Here is a 27,271-nt window from a genome sequence, read left to right as displayed (position 1 = left end):
TATACAGGCAATAAAAACATAGAACATGGGCTGTAAACTGTAAACCATTATTTTGTTGTAGAAATAAGTATAGCTACAATATTGGCAGTAAAAGTGAAATTCCCCCACAAAAAAATAAAAAATAAATAAATGTCGTATTTGAAACATAATGTCCATACAGTGGTGTGAAAAAGTGTTTGCCCCCTTCCTGATTTCTTATTTTTTTGCATGTTTGTCACACAAACATGTTTCAAATCACAAACACTTTTTCTCACAGGGCCATGTAGTTTTGGATTTAGTTTTCCCTCAATAATAAAGCCTTCATTTAAAAACTGCATCTTGTGTTCATTTGTGTTATCTTTTACTGATATTTAAATTAGTTTGATGATCTGAAACTTTATAGTGTGACAAACATGCAAAAAAAGAAATCAAACACTTTTTCACACCACTGTATTTTGAAATATAGTCTAAATCCGGAACATAGCAATTTAGCACGTGCAAGATGCCATGTATGTTGTGCAGTAGTTTGAAGATGTCCATATGTCCTTTTTCTAGTTCTTTTATTGTGTCTGAAGTGATTGTTTGCGATTTACCTGCTATCTGTTTCTCTTTCATTCTCTTATCGATTGTGCATCTGTGGGGTAATAAAAAGGTTTTCCTGTGTGTCACTCTCCTGTCCATCTATGTCACTGTGAACACAGACACGCTGTCAGGCTGACAGGGTGCGCAGACCTTTTCCCACTAATCTCGCTAACTCTAAGCTAGGTGATAAAGTCAGAAAAAGTTGATCTCTATTATAAAATGTATCGGTACCTTTTTTTTAAAAAAGGAGTTCGACTGTCTTAAAAATCCAAACAAATACAGTGCCTCTTCTGTGTTCCCTTCAACCCATTTCCCCAAAACTCATAAATTCTGAATATCTGAATTCTAGTCCAAGATGGGGCGCTTTCTGAATGTGCTTGACAGCAAGTACAGACACCTGATTTTCCTCATAAGATATTGATGATCCAGACAAATTGTTTTTCGCTTCTACCAGCAGCCTGGAGCCACCACAGACTAAACTGGTTCATTTTATTGACTTAGAAATGTGAGGAGCACTTATGCTGCACTAAAACATGCCTGTGTTTACCATGTTTACAAGATGATTACGTATAAAACAGTCCTCTTTTGAGATATTTACCACTTTGCAAATTGTGCTGTGTTTATGGGCCGCTACACAGTGTTGATGTTTATCAGTATGGTGTCCGCTGGGAAAGTTTGTTTTGCTAAGTGTTTGCTCAATACTCTGTGAAATTACTGGGTAGTTTTAGTTCTATGCAGTGTTTTCTTACTAATTTATCCACATTTCTGATAGAACCGTTCTGTCACATTTATGGTTGTTTACAAATTTTAGTTTCATGTTAAGGTTATGCTAGCTAGAATTCTAAGCTACAGTTTTTTGCTTGTTCATGCACCATGAGAAATGCACATCTGTATTTCCCACTTGTTAAAAGATTATCTTGTAGGGCTTTGTGTCTATTTTGTGTTCACAGTCCCATGTCAAATGCACAACATTCATATGAACTCTGTTTTTACAGCCTGTGCTTTTAGCTTAGCATGAAGTAAGTTTTTGTTTTGGTTTTGCTCTAGCTTTTAAGGAAACCTGATCATTTTAGGCAAGACTCCCACCATAACTAATCAACTGAAATGAACATAAACAGCAAACACTTTCAAAATATAATTACTAGACTCATTTGTATTTCAAGCCTTTCTGTGTAATGTTTTGCCTGTCGCATATGAATGAGGAACTGATGCATACAGATGGTAGATTTATAAGATCGTAGCAAGATTTTAGTCGTGCAGATGTTTGTGGTTCCTGAGAGTCTCGTTTTAGTTGCAAATGCAACTTTCACGAGTTCAGCAGTGAGAATTGTCACTGTGGGATCTTCAGTATCAGGCAGGTGTAAAATACATGATTGACAATGCTGCAGTTTTCAGTGCGAGTGTGTGTGTGTGTGTGTGTGTGTGTGTGTGTGTCTGTCTGTATGCTTTCCACCCAGCAAGTCTTTGAAACTTTTTGAATGCCTGGACTCCAAGGTGGTGGGTAATTGTGTCAAGGCAGTAATAATGGAATCCCATACAGACCTATAGACAAATCCAAGGGAGTCATTTTACGAAAAAAAAAAAGCATCTAGTAGCGATTTTGCAGACCATGTTTGGATGGTACATTGCTGTTCAATAAAAGAGCAATGTTCATTCATCATTTGCAGAAAAGATTTTATTACTTTCCGCCATCTCATCTACTCCACTGTAATCCTGACCTTGAGGCACATTATCGCTCAGCGGAGCTGCAGTAAGACTGCCGAGCAGGAGACCGCAGCAGGGAGATGAAAGCTAGCTCTGCTGAAATCAAAGACCCAGCCAGATGCCTGTGTGTATTAGACCTGAGAATGAGCGCATGGAAAGAATGTGAAGTAAGGATGAGAAGCCACGCATCCATGAACTAGTGTGGGACTGGAGTCCCCAATCGGAATATGAAATATTGTTTTGCTTTTCTCTGCAAAAATGGTGATACGTGTTTTTTTTTTTTGCATTTTTTCTTCACAGATCATAAAGGAGTTCAAGGATGAAGACTGGAGCATCGGCAACATCGTGCACACTCTGACCAACAGGCGCTACGGCGAGAAATGCATTGCGTATGCTGAGAGCCACGACCAGGTAGCGCCTCCGTAACCCCCATTCCCCAGACAGGGCCAAGAGGACCAAATGTAATCAATGTGTTATTTAGGATGGAAATTGGTGTCACCATAGGTTGAGGGACTCTAGGGGAGGGGGCCGAATTAGAAACCAACATGTCTGCTTCATTTGTGCACTTACACGCTCACACGGTTTAAAGAAAATTGCTCTTTTCTTTCTTTCTTTTTTTTTTCTCTGCACCATCATTGTCGTCACCAGACATCATACAGGACACTTGTGTATTCCGCCCCTATCTTATTACATGGAACATGAACTCCAGTGCATTTCATAAATCAGAGGGCGTGATCAAAATATGCTAAAGCTTCGTGAAGCAAATGATGACATACAAATGCACCTTCCAAGGGAACTCAAAAGCTTTCAGATCAGTAAGCAGAACCTAAAATAAATGAAAACCAGTTTCATGTGCAATGAATGTGTTATACATTTTGTTTTGTTTTTTTACATTAGATGTTTATAGATGTGTGTGTGTCTATATATATATATATATATATATATATATATATATATATATATATATATATATATATATATATATATAAAATATGTCAGCATGTATTTGCGCAATAATGCATTCTAGCATAGAGGTGCAAATTTGTAATCCCTGAAAGCATTCTTCTTGTAGCTGGTTTGCTCGTGTTTATTTGCAAAGCCAGATAATACTGATTGCTGCTGCTCAATATGCATTACCTCAGTGAATATGAACTAAAACTTGCATTAGTGAAGCACTCATCAAATTTGCATTTCCAGCTTATTTTACAGTATGTGTTTGCTTCTTAGTTTATTTGCTTTTCATTCCTTCCTCAACCCCATTTTTTTTGTGAGTTCCCCAGCTTTCTGCATGCCAGGAGTACTGGGAAAGGCAAGCCTTTATCTTTGCTCAGTAGTGAATAGGAAACTCTCCTGCCATGTCTTTTTAAGCCGCCGGTCTCTCAGCGTTGAGGAGCGTCTCGGCGGAGGGCACTATCTTCTCAGCTGGCTACACGAGTACATGACCACCTGAGCTTAGTGTAGGAACACACATGCTCCCCGAGGCTCAGAGCCAATCAGAGTTGTGCTTTGCAATGACCGTAACCTTTGTATCCTCAAGTCTCAGAGCACATATGTGCTTTGTAGTCAGTGTTTCTTTTTCCACAAGTGTGCCACTCAGGGACCCACTGCCTCTTGTTTTAAGTTATCATCTTCAGACATATTGAAGGCTCAAACTAAATGTGGATTTTTTTTTTCTTCCCCACTCATTTTTAGTGCTGATCACTGTCAAATTCACTGTCAAAAGCTGAACTAAATCAGCATCCTTATTAATATGTCAAAGCTTAGAGGCAACGAGAAATAGTAGTAGAGCTTGTAAGCATGACAGTATGGGAATGAACAATACATGCCTCAGATTGTAAACGATCAGGATTTTGCCCATAAATAGCTTATAGTTAAACATTTAGGAACATGGTTACCCAGTTAATGTTTACATGTAAGGGTCCAATTTTACGTAAGAACAAATTGTGGCCAAATGGATGAAAACATTAGATTAAGGTGGAATTTTAGGGATCGAACCAACCGGAGGATTTAAAGCTGATTTAATATTATTCTATTATTCTAATAATAAGTTCTTTTACACAGATCATCTGTGTCAAACACATGCCCCCCCCAAAAAATTTGAATGTTCAAAATTTAAAGTTGCCTGTAGGGTGGAAATTGATAGGTATGATTAAGTTGGCAATGTTGGTTTCTGGTTCGATATAATACTTTATAAGTGAGCCAAACATTTTCATGCTATATAAGCATGACTAATTCCAAAGTAACTAATTATGATGTTTCACTGCAATGTGTGTGAATACATTCACTTTATGAACTATTCCAGTCATATGTGATGATTCGCCAAACTGTACACCGTTTGAGGCTCACAAATGTGTAGGAAGTTTTTGAATGCCATTCACCTTAACTATTGATTTCTGTAAAGCTGCTTTGAGACAATGTCTGTTGTGAAAAGCACTATACAAATAAACCTGACTTGACTTGAATGCTGTAACTTGAATTAGGAGACTCAAACCTATTCCAGCATGACCCCCATGCACAAAGCAAACTCCATGAAGCTATGGTTTACATGAGTCGAGGATCTCGAGTGGTCTACTATAAAGCATACTTATTGAACACTTCTGGGATGAATTGTAATGCTGACTGAACCTCAGGCCTGCGCCCCAAAAGGAGTTAACAGGCTTTACCACTTCACCTTGGGCAAAGTAATGTGCCTCAATTCAATTTGACCCCTGACATAGCGGTTCTTTGACAACTAGCATCAGACTACACGCAAAGCCTCAAAGTATAAATAAGCACATTCTTAAAAGTCCCCAAACAATTTAAAAATTCTCTCACCTGTAGAAAGACATGGACTGATCTGCTCTGAAGCTATGCCTCGTTCTATATACCAACCTGTCCCCTGTTTACTTTTACAAACGATCTAATCCTTTTATTTATTAGATTTTATCCAACCCCATCTGACTGCTTAGCTTGACAGCAGGTCCAATGCAAACGTTATGTCCTAGAAAACGGGTCTAGCTTCAGTGACAGGTGACAAAGATAAGCCGGTTTCATAATCATTTCATAATCACACAACTAATGTACCACATGTGCATCTGAGTTCTCATCATCCTGTGCTTTTTTTGACAGGCTCTGGTAGGAGACAAGACCCTGGCATTCTGGCTGATGGATAAAGACATGTACACCAACATGAGCAGCTTAATTCCCATGAACGCTGTCATTGACCGGGGCATTCAACTGCATAAGATGATTCGACTCCTGACACATGCCCTGGGAGGGGAGGGCTACCTTAACTTCATGGGTAAGCATTTTATCATTCATTCATTCATTTATTCATTCATTCATTTATTAGGCAAAGTGGTGCTATAGACTTCTTTCACTTTGAAGAACCTTAAATAACTGTAGCATAATGTACAATATGTAATAGAATAGAAGCTCACTAGCAACTCATTTATCTAATTACACATGTATTTATTGGGTAGTTTAACACAGCTTTTGTAAGATTTCTTTTTTTTTTTTACATGAAATTTGAGTCTGTATAATTTCCCTGCTAACAGAAACTTACTGTCTTGCTGCACATGCATCAAAGAACCAAAGCTTTACTAATTACAAGTTTCACTGATTCCTTTCTACATTACAAAGTCAATTTTGGCATGTAAAGAAATCCAGTGCTGTATTTTAAATTCATTTTCCCCGTTATCAAAAAAGCATTCAAGTACTGCATAGGATGTTATACTGCGTCCGTGTTCTGCATGAATTAACACTGCTAGGTGCTGTTTGAACATTGTAATGACCGCCAAGCTTATTGTTATAATACGAAACCCGCAGCTGAGGCTGGAAGACTGTCTCACTGTCATCTCACACTGGAATAAGACACATTCCATATGTTCTTGCATGGTGTTCTAGCCCCACCTACTGATCAGGTGAATTGCCCATTGGTCAGCCAGTTTTGCAACCTTGTTCTTCCTTTGTCCCACAATACCTTAACAGGTGATCAAGTCAGAATCAGGAAAATACAAAGCATCAGAATCAGGATGAATTTATATGATGTTTAGACAAGAGGTATGGCGGAAATGCTATACAGTGTGAAGAAATGTACTAGTTAATGTCTATTAATCCTGTTTGATTATTCATGTTTTTCGAGTGAATTTATTGGTCTTTACTTTACCTACTGTTTGTTACTTTTTAAGTCATTACTTAAAAACTCATTGGAAAACAGTGGCTATGTCAGTATAATGTTGGGATATATTAGGCAGCAAGTGAACAAACAATTTTTGAAGCTGATGTGTTAGAAGCAGGAAAAAAACAGGCATGAGTTAAAGGTCTTTATCACTCTGACAAGGGCCAGATCGTGATGGCAAGATGACTGGGACTGAGCATCTAAAATGGCAGGTATTGTATTGCAGCTTGCTGCATATGGAACCGTGATGCTGCAGATGGGTCCGAGTGGCCATACTGACCCCATTCTATCAAGTGTCATATAGTTATTTGAATTGTTACCTTTAGCATTCATGGTGTTGTTAACAGTAGATGCCCCACACTGTGCTTAAGTTTAACTTAAGTTGTAGTAATTAGTAGAATGCATATTATTTGAAGCTATAATAAATAAAGGTTTTTGCAACAACAAAACAATTATCCTCAATTAAGTCATTATTTTTGTTAATTAATTAGTAAACTTTATATTACATGTAATTTTTTTTCCAATTAAACTTAACCTGATACAGACAAATAGTTCATCATTATATTTATTGATGCAAATAAAAAACACTTGAACTTCATATGTTTAATTAATCATTGATCATTAATTATTAAACTATATTTTACTTGCTCATAAATAGTTAACTGTGTTTCTTTCATGTCCCTGCAAGAGCATATGCTCAGCTGGGAAAAAATATATAAAATTATATATTGAATATTTAACTTCTAATTATGGGTTTATTTACAGCTTGTACATAACAAACAGACTTCATTGGATCTGTTCCGTTCACTTCACAATAAACATAATCTTATACTTTCATCTTTCCTCTACAGAGTGAGGTATTTTTTGATATGTAACATAGACATCAACCACATACAATTTAACAGACAACCAACTGGATATTATCTAGTATTAATACAGTCTAAACTTTCTCTCTCAAAGCTTTCCTTTCAGTTTCTTGTCTGTGTATCTCCAAAAAGATTTCAGGATTTTAGAAGCTAGAAGGTGAACTGGATTATCGGTCCAATTGAAGCCTTTATGAATCTAAAGCTTGAATCCAAAAAAGTGTTTTTAAGCAACATTGCACACAAGTTTTTACACTGCATATTGCAACTATGACACGGCCACTGGTAATCGCATCATTTTTCGCAATTTAGGCAATCAATAGTGTAATATTGCTTTTGGACAGAAATTAATATTAAGTAACTCATGCACAAGTTCCTGATATTTCAGACCAAATATATATATTTTTTCTCCATCAGCAAAAGTAGTCTCAAAAGAAGCCAGAGCTGTATTGAGCATTGCATGTTGCCAGGCAAAGCACAGACCGACTCTCAGCCCGTAGTCAGTGTAGTCAAAGTCTGATACAAAAGTCTTAGACTACTGACTATTTACTAAGTCTATTGTAATAGTATTGTAACTAAGAGCTCTTGAAACAGCAGGTAACCTGAACAAACAGGTTCTATCTGAGGACTCTCTTATGACAGATGCTTCCTTACTTTGTCATTTTAAAAGACTTTGTGAGTCTTATGTTTCATCATAGAGCAACCAAACAAAGTTTCCATGCAGTTCTATCTCTAATTACATGCAAATTGTGTTCCATGAGCAATCTTTCCACCAAGTTGGAACAATAGGGTGAATAGGGGGGAATAAGTCACACCACACAGGAGTCCTCATCTTAACTTCCAGACACGTTCAGCCAAGACATCAGTATCTCTAAGGTGCTCATTACCAGCTCTCCCATTGATTGCTAATTTTCTGATAAAGAAAGCAAACTTTGGTTGTAAAAACCCTTTTAAAGCATTTTCACTGTGCACATTACACAAGTGGACAACAGGGGGGAAAAAAGCCTAAGTAGGAAAAAGAGGTGGAGGGGGAAGAAAGGAGTAAATACAGGACAGCATGTCATGTCAGTGGATCAATGTGTGTGCAGTCATTTAACCAGTGTAGAGCAAGAACAAATTGTTTGAGCAAGCAAATCAATTTAAGCCACTCTCACCTCGCCAAAACCCATCTGTTTACTCTCTGGCAAACAGAGGAGCCTCATGAGCTAAAAGCGCCGCTTGGAAGCAGCAGCTATGTTTGTACACAGAGACGGATAAGCACTGTAACAGACGTGTGAGCCTCTAGAACGCACTCCACCACACATGGTGAGCCAGCAATCAAGCAGTTCACTGGCTTCAGATATAAAACAGCGGGCAAACAGGAGGAGTTCACTTCTGGCGAGGGGAAACTTTTCAGATCATCTTTACTGACAAAGCAGGGAACAAATACAAGCCAGGGACTTTTTTTCTCAGATGAATGTAGGTTTCCTTATTCCCTCATATTTGAATTCAGGAAAACTGAATGTTGATCTGGTGGAAATTTGCTTTGCTTCTTTGTTTGTTTTTGGCAATGATGTGCATTTGTTCTGAAAGAAAACATTATTTTTAGTGTTTTGGATCATAAATGTCGAGGGGGCAAAACATTTTTATTTGGATTTATCCAAATAAATATAGTTTTTTGCTTTTAATTCTTTTTAATTGGGATATGTGGGGAAAAACTAGTAATTGTGCTGTGTACTGGATGGGTTGGTTTGAGTATTTTAGTAACTGCTGATCTGGGATTTTCATGTACAGCGGTCTCTAGAGTTTTCATGAATGTGCCGGTTTTCATAATAAGTTGGACAGTGAGTGTATAGTGTAGCGGTGAGGAGACCTGCTGTGCAGTCAGCACTCCAATTCATCTCCAAAGTGTTCAGTGGGGTTGAGGTGAAGATCTGAGGCCGCTCATGTTTTTGGCAAGGAATGTCCTTACTTGCTTTGTGCAAAGTTGCATTGTAGTGTCATGAGGTTTAGGTCTCTTTAGGTGCCAGTAAAGGGAATGCTAATGGTTCAGCATTAAGATTAATCTTATATAAATCATTGCTTAATGAACAATTTAGTGAAGGGTCACATATTCAATTCATTTTTTCAATTGATTTTCACTTGTATAGCTTTTATAACAATGGCTATTGTCTCAAAGCAGCTTTACAGAGATAAAGCAGTCATAAAGTTGTATATGAGTGTATAAGCTTTGTGCCTTTAACTTTGTTACTTATAATTGTAGGTTAAATGAGTAAGCCCGTGGTGACTGGCAAGAAAAAACTCCCTGAGATGGCATGAAAAAGAAAAAGAAAACATTGAGAGGCAACAAACTCGAAAGGGAATCGGTTCTCATCTGGGTGGCACTAAATGTCCATTCATTACAAATCCATCATTGTTGAGGTGTGCTGATCAGAAGGTTGGGGTTCAAGCCGCAGTATCTCCAAGCTGCCATGCTTGAAGCCCTTAAGCAAGGCGCATAACCCTCTGTGCTCCAGGGGTGCTGTAACATGGCTGACCCTGTTCTCTAACCTTAGCTTCCTAGCATTTCTCTGATACGCATAGAACAAATTTTACTGTTCTGTAAAATACATGTGACGAGTATATTCCTTACTTTAAATGCAAAACTGTTCATGCAACCTGTGGTCCTTGTAGTAGTCTGATGATATTATCTTCGATTGAATAGAACACCATCCATAGGGACATATAGGTGTGATGCTGTGGGTGTCTGCATACTTATGATCACATATTTATGCTCTTGCATCAGATTCTGGCAGTTGGAAAATGAAATGTCTCTGATTCTATTTGTATGATGGGATAAGTATATAGTCACAGGGAACAATAGTGGAAATAATGTGAATGGCTTTTTTTTCCTGTTTGGTGTTGCATCAGAGCAGACTTGCAAAATAAGGCTTTTTAGATTACAAGAACGAGCATTTTTCAATTTATTCTTATATTCTTTCTCACTTTAGATCATACATTTATTCATCAGCAGTAGATAGATATCACTGTATGCATCTTTAAGGTTTTTTCCCGAACAATCACTGGCATGCAGGCTTTTTTTTTTATTATAGATCCTTTTCTTGGAAAGTGTATGGAGATTTTGTGGTTGAGATTTATATGCATATGTTTTTTTTTTCCATTCACTTCTATCAGGCTGCATTAAAATGCAGTTACTGGGCTGTGTTCTTATTTGCATTCAAAAAGAAGTCTGTCTTTATGTGTCTTTCTTAATGCCTTTATGCACTTTTTTATGCATCAGTTTTTGTTATTATTTACCACAACATGTTTTACATATAGGGACTCTATCATAATGACATTATTCCACATTACAGTATAACATTTTCTGGGGGTGACATCAATAATGCCATTTCTAGCTACCTAATATTACATATACTGTACTACAGTTTATTCTCTGGGATAAAATCTTAATGTTGCCAAACATGTAAGAAGTACGCCCGTGACTACAAAGCTTGAGCATACATCTGCAGATTAAAGGAAGGAGTAGATCTAGCGCTGTGCACACAACTGCACCACTACTCCCTCGCCTCTGCCCCTGCCGTGCACCCCGCATCCCCACCCCCGCCCGACTGCACAGCATGTGGCGCATTTTCATTAATTCTACTGAATAATCATCTTTCCAACGTGAGTGTGCAAATGTGACATGGGGGAAAGTTTCATCTTTGTCCACTTAACCAGTAGTTTTTTTTAAGTGTTGTAATTATTGCTTAGATTTTATTCAATTTTATTCAGTTACCTTACATTATTCATGAAGAAATTAATGTTAGATATATTAACTGTTTGTTTCTTGGGCTGGTTGCCAGTTCAGACTGTTAAACCTGTGTAGAGTGCCTAATCTGATGTATAGTGTACAAACCCGATTCCAAAAAAGTTGGGACACTGTACAAATTGTGAATAAAAAGGAATGCAATAATTTACAAATCTCAAAAACTTATATTTTATTCACAATAGAATATAGATAACATATCAAATGTTAAAAGTGAGACATTTTAAAATGTCATGCCAAATATTGGCTCATTTTGGATTCCATGAGTGACACATTCAGTGTCTCTCAGAAGTCAAGATGGGCAGAGGATCACCAATTCCCCCAATGCTGCGGCAAAAAATTGTGGAGCAATATCAGAAAGAAGTTTCTCAGGGAAATTTGCAAAGAGTTTAAAGTTATCATCATCTACAGTGCATAATATCATCCAAAGATTCAGAGAATCTAAAACAATCTCTGTGCCTAAGGGTCAAGGCCGGAAAACCATACTGGATGCCCATGATCTTCGTGCCCTTAGACGGCACTGCATCACATACAGGAATGCAACTGTAATGGAAATCACAACATGGGCTCAGGAATACTTCCAGAAAACACAATCCACCGTGCCATTCGCCGTTGCCGGCTAAAACTCTATAGGTAAAAAAAGAAACCATATCTAAACATGATCCAGAAGCGCAGGCATTTTCTCTGGGCCGAGGCTCATTTTAAATGGACTATGGCAAAGTGGAAAACTGTTCTGTTTTCGGACGAATCAAAATTTGAAATTCTTTTTGGAAAACTGGGACGCCATGTCATCCGGACTAAAGAGGATAAGGACAACCCAAGTTGTTATCAGCGCTCAGTTCAGAAGCTTGCATCTCTGATGGTATGGTGTTGCATGAGTGCGTGTGGCATGGGCAGCTTGCACATCTGGAAAGGCACTATCAATGCTGAAAGGTACTGTATATCCAAGATCTAGAACATATGCGCCCATCCAGACGTCGTCTCTTTCAGGGAAGACCTTGCATTTTCCAACATGACAATGCCAGACCACATACTGCATCAATTACAACATCATGGCTGCATAGAAGAAGGATCTGGGTACTAAAATGGCCAGCCTGCAGTCCAGATCTTTCACCTATAGAAAACATTTGGCGCATCATAAAAAGGAAGATGAGACAAAGAAGACCTAAGACAGTTGAGCAACTAGAAGCCTGTATAAGACATGAATGGGACAACATTCCTATTCCTTAACTTGAGCAACTTGTCTCCTCAGTCCCCAGATGTTTGCAGACTGTTAAAAAAAGAAGAGGGGATGCCACACGGTGGTAAACATGGCCTTGTCCCAACTTTTTTGAGATGTGTTGATGCCATGAAATTTAAAATCAACTTATTTTTCCCTTAAAATACATAAGATACCTTTTCTCACTTTAAACATTTGATATGTCTTCTATGTTGTATTCTGAAAAAATATTGAAATTTGAAACTTCCACATCATTGAATTCTGTTTTTATTCACAATTTGTACAGTGCCCCAACTTTTTTGGAATCGGGTTTGTATTTTGCCTTGGTTTGCTTTTGCGATGTTGGCATTGTTATACTGCAAATTATGGATATAAAGCCCGATTTTAAACTTCTTGGTTACACAGTTGCACTTTTTACCATATAGTACACTGTTATAGGAGGGAATTGTGCATAATTACACTGTCCGGTGTCACCAAGATGAGGCTGATTCCACTCAAGTTTTCTTCCTCATATAGTCTCAAAGTTTTTCCTTTACATAGTCACATTAGAGATAAATGTATACATTTCCAGTTAAAAGCACTAATTGAATTAAATTGACTGCTGTAATTGATTTTAGACCACTGAAGCCTACTGCATTAGTCACTCCCTGAATCCGAAGCGTCGTGCCTGCTAGCCGATTTTACCAGTGATGCGCAAACAACAGAACAATCTGCTGTTTCAGATCAAGTTCTCAGTCTCAGAAATGGACTGAATGAGTAACAGAGATAACTGCCACATCATTTCCTTTTCTATTGTTTTTCATTTCTAGACGGATAAATGGCCCACTGTAATAGTGTTTATCTTTCACGATAAAATCATAGACCAGTTTATTAAAAAGGCAATCGTCTTATAAACTGGTTGAAATTGTAAAATCAAGCCAAGTATAAGAAAAACTCAGACAAGCATTGTGCTTTGAAGAGTCTTAGCGAAAGCTTTGTTTACTTGACAGCTAGGTTCCTCCTACTTTTCTAAGAAACAATGAACACTCCGAACTTTCAGAAGTTTGTTTCAGAGTCACTTCTCAAAACTTTTTTGAGTCGAAGCGTAAAGCGGGCACAAAAGTGACTATTAATATGAGTCTTAAATCAGACGCCTTCATGTCTGACTTCTCAAACAACCCGCAATTTGCTTACGGAGAGTCACTTTATTTAGAGATGTCAGTGAGCTACCAGCTGATATTCAGCACTCTGATTAGTATCAGACTTGACTGAGCGGCATGCGGCTCGAGCATAAATATTTACATCAAGGAATATGTTTAAACACTGAATAACAGAGAAGCATGTGAAAAACTGAATAATGAAAGAACATGCGAGTATGAATAAGCAAGGGGATAAAAAATAAGCCTAAAGCTCTGCCATTGCACTTTTTTTTGTCTAGGTTAGCTTTCTGTCTGTCAAATTCAAAAAGCACAGATGCATGCTGGGAGATTATTTATTTATTTATTTTTTAAAGACCTACTTTGACTTTCAAGTTGTTCACCTTCACTAAGCAAACACTGGCCTCAAACTATCCTTTCTGCCTCGGAGTGAACACTACATTACTGAAATTTCCAGCTTTTCTCAGAGTTTCTCTGTGGGATTTAGCAGGATCTTGGCAGACTTTGTGCTACATCACAAAATAGCATGTTAAAGGTTTTTCTGTGCTTTGAAGCAGGATTGTCGATAAAGTCCCAGAATAATTTTTAGATTTGAATGTCTTAAACCATAGCCAGTGCTGCCCATGCATCTATACAAGATCAGAAATTTTTGGATTTGGATTGAAATGAAAATCTAAAATGTAATCGAATACAAAGCAGTCAGCCAAATGACTATTTTCTTTTTTTCCGTCAACTTTTCCGTTTGTGGTTTTTTGAAGTGGTCATGATTTAAACCTTTTTTTTAAATTTTTTTTATTAAATATGAACCCTACCGCTACATGCCTTCAAAATCACATGAAAACACAAGGGGTTAAAACGGTGTTGGAAATACGTCCAGTTTCTGCACAGCATAAAAATGGCTGTAAATGCCTCACACAGCATGGACTTTGTTTTTCCCATGAGCTTCGCATACAAGTGCTCGCTCACATCTGTATGAAAGTTAAAAACCTTCTGCTCATACGGCTTGTATTGTTGTATTGTTGCTTCTTCCAAGATTTAAAAAAGAATCTACACAAAACAGTACACTTCTTTAAGTATGTCAATGTCTTAAGTATGTCACTATATCTGTATTTGTATCTTTTTTAAACACGTTATCTGCTCACTCCAAATAATGTAGTTGTATTCAGTTTCGTCCCTAGAGTGCATGATGATGGACTGGTGTCCCATCCAGGTCTTCAGCCTGCTTCAGCTCCAGCTTACCGGGATAGACTGCGGATCCACTGTGGCCCTGACAGGATAAAACAGCTTCTAAAGGAAATTATCCCGTATGAGCTGAGCATAAGCGCCTTGCCTCCTTCCTTTTGCACAAAAGAAGTTTTTGAACAGAAGTGTGAGGGGGAAAAGTTCCTCCCAGGATACATCATGTAATCAGATGGAGGGAACAGAGAGTAAAGTAGGTAGTTCTGCTTTGGGAAGTTGGCGCACTAGCAACATAGCGGGATGTGCACCGTCCTCTGAGGTTTTGTGCGACTGCTCTGACTGTTATTGTTCATATTCCCTGCTTGTCTTTGCTTCATCTCCATATTTTTTAGGATTTTAAATCATGTCAGTATCCTGGGATTAAGAATTGTCTGTGTTGTAGTAAAAGAAGCTCATTTTTCTTTCTTAGTTCTTGCCCCATGACTCTCTTCCATATTCTCTCCATTTCTGTTACTTTTTTGTTTGTTTTCCCAGCTCACTGTTGCTTATTCGCTCTCGCTTCGCTGCGTTTTTTTTTTTTTTCCCCACTCTACAGTGACAGATTTTCGACTTGCTAATTCATAAACACGCGTAACAATGCACGCGTAACGTGCAGTTCGCTTATTGTTTGATGCTTCTTTAACAGCTCGCTAATGTATTTCATTAGAAAGCTTTGTCACTCCCCTGTCCGTTCTGCTCCGTCTGGTCACTCACTTTCATCCCTTCGCTCCACTCTCCCAACGCTCTCTATCGCTCTGAATAAACAACACACTCCATCACCATTGTTTTGCTCCCATTCTCTCGCTCGTCAGAGCTCCTCCTCGCCCCCTCGGAATTCAATTACCCAACTGTTGTTTTATGATGTTGTCTTGTCAGCTGATGACGGATTCATTATCTCATCACACCGCTCGACAAGCCTGTCGCCTCACGCTTTCTCGTTCGCTTTTATTCCTCCGTACACGTTCTGTGTGAGAATGTATTCTTGTCCTCCCTTCCCCTGTGATCTCCTCACTTTCCCCTACTGTCATCTTCTCCAAGGCAAGTGCTGCGCGGTTCTCTAACCTGCAGCGGTACAGCCAGGATTACAGTGAAAATCAGTTTGGCAATTGTTACCATCAAGTTAGAGGCATACAGTTGTATAAAGATGTCTTTGAGTGACAGCATGACAATGCCCCTGTGCACAAAGCAAGCTCCATGAAGCTCTATATGGTTTACATGGGTTGTAATGGAAGATCTTGAGTGGCCTGCTACAGAGCTCTGACCTTGAACACCTTTTGGATGAATTGGAATGCTGACAGCACACCAGGCCTCCTCACCTCACCTAATACATAAGTACTTTACTTTACTAACACCCTTATGGCTGAATGAGCACAATTCTTCACTGCAAAATCTAGTGGTACATAGTGATCTTCTTCCCAGAAGAGTGGAGGTTATTATAACAGCAAATTGCAACCTTGTGGAACCAAATGTTCTAGAAACAAATATAAGTCTTATGGGTTTGCCATTTGATTTGGTCTTCAGCTTGCTGAAGCCTGGTTATAAAACCCTCAGTATTCCTAGCTGTGCTTGTGTTTAGTTTTTTTGCAGTAGAAAACTGAAAGTATCTCAGAAGACAAGCTGTTGTATTGTATTTCTAAACCTCCCCCAACCCTTCTGCAAGGTCACCTTTCATAATGCATTATAATTTTTTTCATACCTTTCTCCTTTTTATATTGTGCTCCTGTGCTGTTCCTCACTCCCACTTTTTCGTGTTCATATTTTTCCCTAAAAGGTTTGAATCGAAAATTAATTAATTTTTGTACTGAAACTAAAGCACATATTTAGATAATGCACATGTGCTTCTCTTTTGATTTATTATAGATGCATCTTGAGTCAGCAGCTTTGAGGTTCTTGTTTTGCTTTGAGTTAAACGGTTCATTTATATGCATGGATAGACTTTTTTACAGCACAGCTAGGTTGGGTTTTAGGTCTAGTAGATTAAAGCTTTGTTATAATTTTAGTAACTTTGGCAATTACCGGAGTCTCCATTCCAGAACCAGAAGGGTGAAGAATATTTTTTACCCTCAGGCTACCAGAATCATCAAAAAACTGTAATAGATTTTCAATGCAGACCACAACTGCCAACTGACCCTTTCATACTGTAACACACTTTATTTACTTTCGTTTTTACTTTGGCTCTTTCCTTTCCAGTACTCACGCCAGGGCTCACACATACACTCGCGGACCGGCACACCTTTTCCTAGCCTTTTCCTCTTCCAGCACCGGGTTTCGGCACCACATACTGGTTCCGCGCTGGAAGAAAGAGAGACAGGCGAAAGTTCACTAAGCGAAGCTTTCTTTTATGTTCTTTCATTTTCACCCCGGCGCTTTCCTTTCCAGTTCCCACGATGAGGCTCACCCACATTCTTGCGGTTAAGGACGCCTTTTTATCCTGACGTCTGTTGGTGGCCACTCCCGGATCGGCCTGCCTTCCTTCGGCGTCCGCCAGTCTCAGTCGCGGATCAGCATGCTCACACTCTTTAGCGCCCGGCCGAGTTTTCTCGAGGAACGGCACGCCTTTTCCTGTTGACCATCCAAGTGCACTCGCCAACCCTTCTGCCACTCACTGTCACCAGCCTGTGCTCATTCATTTGGCGACTCTTTCGTCTGCCTCTGCTTGATGTCTCTCACCCGGAGGCTGGTGTCTTCCACCTTTTAATTGGTGTCGCCAGGCAGAACCAGAGTGCACTGATTTGTCTCTTCAGCTGCAGGTGTTTGTTAATGCTTGTTCCGTCCGGCTTCACCCTCCACTTGCTCATCTCTGGCACATACCCCAAACGCCAGACTCAGGTCAGGAAACCGTCCAGCCTGAGCTGACTCTACCCATTACCCCAGACTCAGACACTTCTGCACCCACTTGTAAATAATTATAACTTTCTCATGTCCCATTATTATTATTATTATTATTATTATTGTTCCATGTTTAATATTTGCTGTTGCTTGCCTGTGGCCTCACTTGTGTATTTCATTGTACAAACTGTCACTGACATATGTACATGTGACAAATAAAACTCGTTAGATTTAACATCTACATTGACATCTCACATAAGAAGGCATTTTTTGGGGGGTTTTCTTTTGTGGTATCAAGTCTTTGTAAATAATTGTTTATTAACTGCACACATCTAAAAAAATTTTATATAGAATTTTATCTCACTCTTCTTTGCAAAAAATTCAGGTTCCTTCAGATTTTGAGGGGATCTGTTTCTGGCTCTTTTTAGGTCATTCCATAGATTTTTTTATGTTATTGAGTTCTGGGCTCTTGCTGGGCCATTTCAAAGCTCTTTGATCTGAGCGTTTTGACATAAGATAGAAGGTTTTATGCCAAAATATGTTGGTGTTTGGAGCAATTAATTTTCTCATCTATCTTGACAAGAGAAGCAACCCCAAAGCATAATGCTACCCCCACTATGCTTCACTGCTTCACTGTCAGTATGGTGTTCCTTGGCTGATGCTCTGCATTGGCTTTGCATCAAAAATACCTTTTAGAATTATTGCCAAACTTTTGTCTCATTAGACCATAACACATTTTCCCACATGGTATGGTGTGACTGGATAGATTTTTCTTTACATAATTTAGACAAGCTTACATATTCTTCTTTGTAAGAATACCCCACAGCCAACAACAAAAAAAGCTAAATGCATGAATTAATACCAAAGGTGCAGTCTTTTCCCTATTTTCTTTTTATTCAGTTGAGCAGATACATTTTTTTTTCATAACAGCTCTAAAAGTATTTGCAGCTGCAAGTGTGTACATTCAAACTACACAGGGACTTGTTTGGCTGCACCACAGAAACAAATGAAAACAGTTATCATTAGTGATATGGTGTGACATCTCACACAAGCAGGCATTAATGAAGCTTTTTTTTTTGAAGGCATGTCTGGTGTTAGGGCTTTGTAACAGACATTGTCTGATCCTGGAACAGTCTAGAGGGCTTTGCATTCGATTTTATTCATGAGTCTGATTAGGGAAGGGTTGCTTAAAAATAAAAATAAAAAAGTACCAAATTAAAAGTACAGTATTTTCTACTGTGATAAATAAAACGGATGTGATTGTTAGCAAATTATTCTGATATGAGTAAAAAAGATTTTTAAATCAATTTTTATGAAAAAATAAATGATAACTGATAACAGTAGATCAACTTTGCTTTGGGCTATAACACTTCACTGATTGCATTTTGACTTGCTATAATATTTGTTGTCTACATAAAAATATTTCTATGACTATCTCTAAAAATACTTTTAGGAAGTGGGCACATTACTTTGCATACAATTAAAAGTCAATTACATTGAACGACTTTGGCATGCCTGGCTTCATCCGCCATCGCCAAACACTTAGGTTTGAATAGTCTACATTTGTAGACTTGTTCAGTAAAGATAACATGCAGTTTGTACATGTGCTTTACTTTTTAGAGCAAACTGCTTCTGTAATCAACATCCCCTGTTGTTTATAGGTAATGAATTCGGTCATCCAGAGTGGCTGGACTTCCCACGGGCTGGAAACAATGAGAGCTACCATTACGCACGCCGCCAGTTTAACCTGGTCGACACAGATAACCTGCGCTACAGCCAACTGTACAACTTCGACCGCGACATGAACCGCACAGAGGACAAGTATGGCTGGCTTTCTGCACCGCCGGTGAGAGGCACCTTTCCTTTATCCATCTGTCTGTGATGCCTCATTTCATCTTTTACCTTCCTTTTTATTGTGGGGTTAAAATATCCATACAGAAATTACAATATATGTGTTTTAAAATGTGTTTTATTTAATATTTAACAATATATTTGCAACACATTTCAGTATTTTCAGTTTAGTTATGATACGCTGCAGTCTTTTTTTTTTCTTATTTCTTTCTATCGATTCATAAATCCTGAGTCTTCTTGAATCTCTCCTGCTCTCTCCCACTTGCTTGTATTTTTTCTTTTAATGTATCACACTCAGTCATTGACACCAGTGCACAAGAAACTTCATTCGCTACTCTCAACGAAATCAATTTCATGGCCCAAACAAACCAGTCGGCCTTTTAGTCTGGATTTTTTTTTTTTTCCTTCCACATTCCTCACTTGCCAAAAAAATATTTGATGTCTTTTAGAAGTGTAACCCAGCGCTGTGTACAAAGAGCCACATTGAGTCATCATCATAGCAAGATACACTGACTCAGGTCTCGTTCCTGTATTCCACCCCGATGACTCGTTTCAGAGCGTCTCGGAGACTTGAAGACGAGAGAGGAAAAAGAAAGCATGTCTTTCAGTTCTCAGTGGCTCGTTCGCTCAGTCTCCAGTAATGGGATCATCCTAACAGAGAGCATGGCACTGAATAGGCAAGATTTAAGAGCAAGACCATAGAATTGATTCAGCACTTCATCCCTGTATGATCCATGGTGCAAATTGCAATGTCTTCACCTCATCAGGAGTATGTGACCTTAGGGCCTCGGTGGAGTGCGGATCATAACTGCTGCTCAATGCATCAGCAAGAAAATGTGGCAATTTTTTCCTTATTATTATTTTCATAGTTATATACAAGACAACATAGGAACTGCTTTGCGTGCAATCGAAAGGATCATTCAATGAAAATTGTGTCGTACTCTATGGTATAAACCCAGATATACATGTAGCACTTCAACAATACCCCAATTTACATGTTGCTTGCTATTTTAAGCAAGGTACTCCCTGTTTTGCCCCTCTTTGCTCTTTGCTCTATCTCTTTCCTCTATTTAGCTTCCTGCACAGTATTATTTATTTCAGACCCCGACCCTTCCAGATTCTTTTCCTTTCTACAGCTATATACTTTCTTTACTATTTTTATCCTTGGACACTTCTCTGCCCTCTGTCTTCTAAACCCAGGGAGCTTTTCTTGCCCTGTTCAGTGGCTGCTGGATTTGTTGCGCAGCAATAAAAAAATTAAGAGCAGCAGAGAGAAAGTGAATGGAATCACAACTTGATTTCAAATGCCATCTCATACTGCGCTCACCTATCCAAATTCTCATCTGATGTGACCTGTTAAGACCACCCTGTTACAAGGAAACTGTGGAAGCCTCTGTACAAGATCCTTACCACCTCCTCTATATTTTTTCCGTCACTTTTTAACCTGCCAGCTCTCTCTTTACTATTCTCCCTGACAGCTGATGACTTTGCACACCTTTTTGAGGGGAAGATTGGAAAAAAATCTGCCAGACCTTTCCTCCTACTCTACACATCCAGGATTTACCTTTTCTTTTTCTCACACATTTTTCTTCTCTGAGAATCTCCATGCCACTAAGCCAAACTGTCAACAGTCCTCATTCTTCCTGACTTTTGAACAGCATTTGACAGCCAACTACAAGACTCCAATCTCTTGTCCATACTCTTGAGTCTTAGAATTTGTGGCACAGCATGGAAGTGGTTTGCGTCCTACCTGGAGGCATGTTCATATCAGGTTACATGAAAAAAGAAGCTGTATTTGCTTCTTACAGATTTTTCACTCGTGTCCCACAAGGCTCAGTACTTGGTCCTCTTCTGTTCTTCCCTATATTGTACATCTTAAAGTCATACCCTCACATGGATTTTCCTACCGCTGCTAGGCAGATGACACGTAGCTCATCCCCTCCTTTCTTCCCTCAGACACTCATGTTTCTTCTCTGATCTCAGCACGTATTGCAGACATCTTATCATGGATGGCAGCTCATCAGATGACTCTTAATCCCAGCAAAACTGAACAGCTGTTCACCCCAGGAGATGCGCAGGAGCTTGTGATCTCCCTGGACAGCTCTCAGATCTCACCATCTGTCACTGCGCACAACCTTGGGGTAACCGTGGACAATCAACTGCCCCCACACTGCACCACATTCCCTCTGATCCTCTAGCACTGCTCTCTCAGGGTACAAGGAACTACCATTTCTTAGTTTACAAGGAAGGCATGCATCAACACTCCTCTTTGTTTGCCGACACCTGTGGAATGAACTCCTAGATCTCTGAAAAGCTGAGGCACTGGCTGCCATCAAATGACAAATAAAGGCTTAATAGCAAGTTATATTATATTACATTTAACAAAAGAGGTAGGAAATTATCTCAGAATAATTCCTGGAGGCATGAACGACAAGCAGGTGATTGACATAATCTGTAACTATAGCCTGGAAAATCAAATTAAGCAGCTGCATAACCCAACACTGAATACCGTATTTTTCGGACTATAAGCCGCTACTTTTTTTCCACGTTTTGAACCCCGCGGCTTAAACAACGAAGCGGCTAATTTATGGATTTTTCCTGGGGTTTTCCCGGTTTCACAAGCTTCAAGCAAAAAAACTGAGACCCATAACATTAGACCAATGAAATTTCTGAACAGAAACGAAAAAACACACCTCACCTGTGTTCTGAGCTGCACGGCATCGGGTGAAAAAACTTCCACCTATGGAGATTTTTTAACGCACGACGATGCCAAAAGATAAACTAGTTGTGAAATAGAAATAGTTGTGAAAGGAAGGAGGAAGACAGTGAACAATGACTTTCTTGGTAGGCTACTGTTTAGATACAAGCCGTTGTAACGATTTGAGTCTGGGTGAAGGGAGAGCTCACTAACTCCAGTTGCAACAGAAATCATATAAGCACAGACAGGTTTCCAAAACTCATGCTTTTTTATTTTTCTTGGCAACAGCGTTAAGGGTTAGTCAAAGAAACTTAGAAATGAGCATCAGAAAATAATAAGGACATATTCCTCTGTCTTGCACACATGCAGTATTAGCGGAAAAATGCGGCAGCAGGCTATTCCCAAAATACTGCTCTGCTCCTAAAGGAAGCGCAACATATTTCACCAGTTACACCCTGTAACAGACACTGTCTTTCGTTAAAGCCTGTGTAAAGTTCTTTTGTTTCAGACAGGTGCAGCTTATTTATGTTTAAAATAAAAATATTTGTCAAATTCAGTGGGTGCGGCTTATATATGGGTGCGCTTAATAGTCCGGAAATTACTGTACTCATGACTTTCCACATGTAAAGATAGAAGTAACTTTTAACTTATTCATCAGCTTAGGCTTATAAGTAATAATTTAGTGGCCTTATAGCCATATCCAAACAGCACTACTGCTAACTATTTAGATCACTACTAAGTGATCTAAATATTTAGTGAAACAGAAAGCAGCCTGGAGCATATATAAGCATGAAAGCATCTGCACTAGATAGTTTGTTGTGTTCCTTTGAGCAAAGCACTCTGGGTAACAAAGTAGCAGTTGCTGTTTGTTTGTTAGTTTTTTGTTTTTTGTTTTTTTACAAACTGCAAGACAAATTACACTTTTAGAATTAAAAAGAACGTACATTAGCTGTATTTTAAGAGGATATCATGCAGATTTGAAGTGATACTTAATGTAATAGTGGCGGGTTTAAATGTATTAATGGAGATCTGAAGTTGTAATAGTTTAGCTAATGTTTCCACAGCTTTTCTGTGAGGCTTTAGGGACATGCTTCTGAAAGATTCAATCTTTTAACAAAAGTGCCAAGCAGGCTAAGTCATTAAGTCTGCTTAAAAAAAAAAATACAGAGAATTTGCCTGCTGAATTCAATTTGGATGTTACGTTCTAAACTGTTGACTGCTTTTCTTCGTGACAGTAAAAAATGTCCGTAGAGACGTCTCGGGCCGAAGTAAATGTTCATTTCTGCATGCCAAGTGTTAGCAAATGTAATAAATATCTGATTAGATTTTCTGAGCATTTGTAAAAACTGTAAAATATAATTTTTATTTGATTCTAATTAGAATAATGCTCTAATATAGTATCTGCTATATGATCATGAAAGCTTCCCCTGTGGTGTAGACAGGAGTGAATAGTACATGAGCCACTGCTGATCAGATATAATCATTTCCTCTGCACCAGTTCTCTGTCTTTGTCCTAGATCTTCAAAAACCGCCACACACCAGGTATAGCACGTCGCTCCAAACGACATTCCTAATTTATTCCATGCCCCACCTCCTTAGTATGGGCTTTTTTTTTTTAGACTCAGCGGGATATTGATGGAGTTTTTATTTCTGAAGCTGAAAAAGTGCCACTGGATGGAGGGATGGGAATGCTTATCTGAAGTTCTGAAAGGAAGGGCAGACATCCAGGGGACTTTGTTTTGAAAAGGGCTGTTTGCTGGACACTTTGAAAATGACATACAGAAGACTTGAAAAGGCCAGAGCGCTGTCGCTAGGTCTTATTCATGCCTCGATGGAATCACACTCACTCCCATCATGATGTAAACATGGCAACTGGACTGTGACTCAGCCTCCCTCTTTTGCTCTCTCTCTTTTTCTGTCTCTCTTTCTCTTGCCCTCTCTTCTCACTCTTTTGCTCTATTCTGCACATCCCTGGCTGCACACATGACACACCGGAATAACCTTTAGTTTCGTTGAATTTCAGAAACACTCAATGTTTTTCAGCACACCTTCACTCTGCACAACCTGCTGATTTTTCTTTCTAGGGACGAGATGCAAAACAAAGTAAACTTTTTAGAGTTTATTTTCTTATAATTTTTCCCGATATGGTATGTTTAAAAAGCATCCAAAATCACACCATAACTACAGCAGGAAAGGTAATTCAGTGTTACAGAATAATTAATTAGTAATCCACTGAATCAGCAAAATATCATGGGTTTTCTTCCAAAATTTGATATTGATATATTTGTTAATCTGCTTTTGTGGAGTAAAAACAATTCGTATACAGGGAAAAAAATCCCAGTGAGACCAAACTCCAAACTTAAAAGTACATTCTTGTAAATTTCCTGGTTTTATACTGTATACTGTATATAGAGAAAAATTATACTGGGTGACAAACAACGGTAAGGCTTAAATTGTGAGTTCAGTTAAAGTCAAACTGTAAAAGTTTTTTTTAAAGTATGAACTAAAGCTTTTTATTGGTAAAACGGGGAAGTGGAAGCAGTGGTTAATGCTGTTCCGAAGGTCAGTATGACCAAGCTGCCACTCTTGGGCCCTTGAGCATGGCCCATATCCCTCTATGCTTAAAGGGTGCTGTAGCATGCCTGATCTTGCGATTTGACCCCAGCTTCCTTACATCACTGAGATATGTGAGGAAAGAATTTTACTGCGCTGTAATGTACATGTGGCATGTAAAAAGCCTCTTTTTTTAAACCACCATGTTTGTTAACTGGTTTTGCAAAAAAACAGCAATAAAAAATTTTTCAGAGCTTTTTTTTCTCACATTGCAACATCACATTTATATATATATATATATATATATATATATATATATATATATATATATATATATATATATATATATATATATATATATATGTGTGTGTGTATATATATATGTATATGTATGTTTTCCTTTAATTAGCTCATTTTATATAAAACAGTGATGATACATTTTCTGTTTTACTGCAACACCACTATGTGTTTGCTGCACTTTCCAATTTGTCTGATTTATGATTATATTTTCGCCGTTTCTCCAGGCGTATGTCAGCACGAAACATGAGGGTGACAAGGTGCTCGTCTTCGAGAGGGCCAATGTCCTGTTTATCTTCAACTTCCACCCGACCAACAGCTACAGTGACTACAGAGTGGCAGTGGGACCACCGGGAAAGTATCCTTAACCTGCTTACAGTGCAGACTTACTAGACTAGTCAAAATCTAAAATCGTAAATTCTTTTTCTTCAGCTTGTTCATCCAGTATTAGTCTCATTCTGGTCCTGCATAGAGCTTTAATAAATAAAGTCCCTTTCCTTCAGAAGCCATGGGGGTCTAAGATCTAAGACACAAACTCTATGCTTTGAATAGCAGACAGATAACCAGACAGGAATCTCTTAAGTCTTCAAAAACTTTCTAAAACTCTATCTAGGAATGCTGTAGATTTGTATTTAGCATGAGTGGCAGAGACTTTCAGTGCCTCCGCTAGCTGTCAGAGTTTAAAGGAGATGCTGGTAGTAGAAATGACATGCAAGAAAATGCAAAGAGCACAGGGGCCACATTCAATAGCTGTAATTATAAAAGCAAAGGGAGCACACACATACACACACGTGCGTGCACACACACACACACGCACACAGGTACACAGATGCTAAGAACTTCACACAGCCTCGTAGTGGTTTGTATTTGAACGCATGTGTGCAAGGTAACACATGCCGCCGTGGGCTTGGTGACACAGTCCTGTAAAGGCGAGCAAGAACAGAGGATCCAATTAGAGCAGAAGACAGATGAAAGTGCCACTCTGACTCGGAGGTGGTAAACAAGGCCAGCCCAACAAGTGCAGAGTGCTTTTTCATTAAACCCCTAGCCTACACACACACACACACACACACACACACACACACTTACACTTACACAACTTGTATTTGACAGTGCCAAGCAGAGTCATGTAGTTTTGTGTGTTTGGATTGATTTCAAAAGTGCATGTGTAGGCGGAAAGGCCCATTGGTGTTTCCGCAAAAAAGGAAAGAGGTGCTAGATAGATGGCATCTGCTGATATCGTCCATTACAGAGAGAAAGGAGGGGTACACTCAAACACACACACATACACTATAGAAACCAGGGTCATGACTCAGGCATCAGTTTGGATTATCTTGATGAGTACAGCAGGATGCAGATCAGGCATGATGCAAATCAGGTACTATTGTAGTCTTGAAGAATAACATTTTCTAACCAGCCCAAAGAGTTTTCAATTCCACCATGCATATCTCCTTCCGGTGAGATAAATACAATCTTGGTTGTCAGGCTTTCTCTCTAAGCATATAAATAAAGAAGTAAGATAGTTTGAGATGAAAAGTATGTACTTTTTTTTTTTTTTTTTTCCTCCCCTCTCCCCTGAGTTAAGCTCACCAATATAAAGAGTCACCATTAAAATTCCGTCAACATCAGCACTTGACAGGCACTCAAACTCTGGTGCTTTATTTTATTTTATTTTTTCTCCTTTCTTTTTTTGTCGCCTTTTCTCAATGGGCGCATTCTTGAGGTCTTCAATCCATCCAGCTGATTGGAGTCTCATAATTCCCCGTTGGGTTTCGTCATGAAAGAGCTACCTGTCAAGACTGTTGTGCTTTTGATAGGACAGCAAGCTGCCATGCCGCTGTCGGGTCATTCCGCTTTTATTATCTGTCAGACACGTTTACCTGTATGCTGCTCCAAATAATTCAGCCATATCAGCAGCCAGGCCCCCAGGCAAGAAAACATCCGCAACATGTTTGACATCAGGAAACATTTGTCTGGCTGTTTTATGGACAATGTAGTACATTTAAATAATGTCAGAATTGCGTGTGTGTGTGTGTGTGTGTGTGTGTGTGTGTGTGTGTGTGTGTGTGTGTGTGTGTGTGTGTGTGGTTGTGTGTTACGAAGCATTTGAGAGTAATGCAGTTGAGTTCATAAGCTTGTATGTAGGAACACTTTATTTGGAGGTTATCTACTTTGGGTCATAACACATTCACAAGGATTGTATAAATCTTTGATGAGGCAGTGCTGCAGGAGATTTCAGAGGTGATATTAAAGATTTGAAATAGTATTTTATTTTGTCTTGATGTTAAAAAAAAAAATTGAATGAATGAATTGAGAATAAGCATTTAATTATAAGTATATGCAAGCTTTTGTGTGTCTCTTTGTTTTTGCATTTTTTACATTTTACACAACACAAAAAT

General features: G+C 38.7%; 1 protein-coding gene across 1 annotated transcript in view; it reads left to right on the top strand.

Moving 5' to 3' along the window:
* gbe1b (glucan (1,4-alpha-), branching enzyme 1b) overlaps nucleotides 1-27,271 on the top strand; it is a 123,054-nt gene that overhangs the window by 68,907 nt on the left and 26,876 nt on the right. The window contains exons 11-14 of the mRNA XM_046862394.1: nucleotides 2,566-2,676; nucleotides 5,374-5,545; nucleotides 19,135-19,319; nucleotides 25,100-25,230. Coding sequence (XP_046718350.1) covers nucleotides 2,566-2,676; nucleotides 5,374-5,545; nucleotides 19,135-19,319; nucleotides 25,100-25,230 — 599 coding nt within the window. The remainder of the gene's footprint in view (nucleotides 1-2,565; nucleotides 2,677-5,373; nucleotides 5,546-19,134; nucleotides 19,320-25,099; nucleotides 25,231-27,271) is intronic.

Source organism: Silurus meridionalis, chromosome 12 (assembly GCF_014805685.1).
Source record: "Silurus meridionalis isolate SWU-2019-XX chromosome 12, ASM1480568v1, whole genome shotgun sequence".
Lineage (NCBI taxonomy): Eukaryota > Metazoa > Chordata > Actinopteri > Siluriformes > Siluridae > Silurus > Silurus meridionalis.
This window is presented reverse-complemented; position numbering and strand designations above follow the sequence as displayed.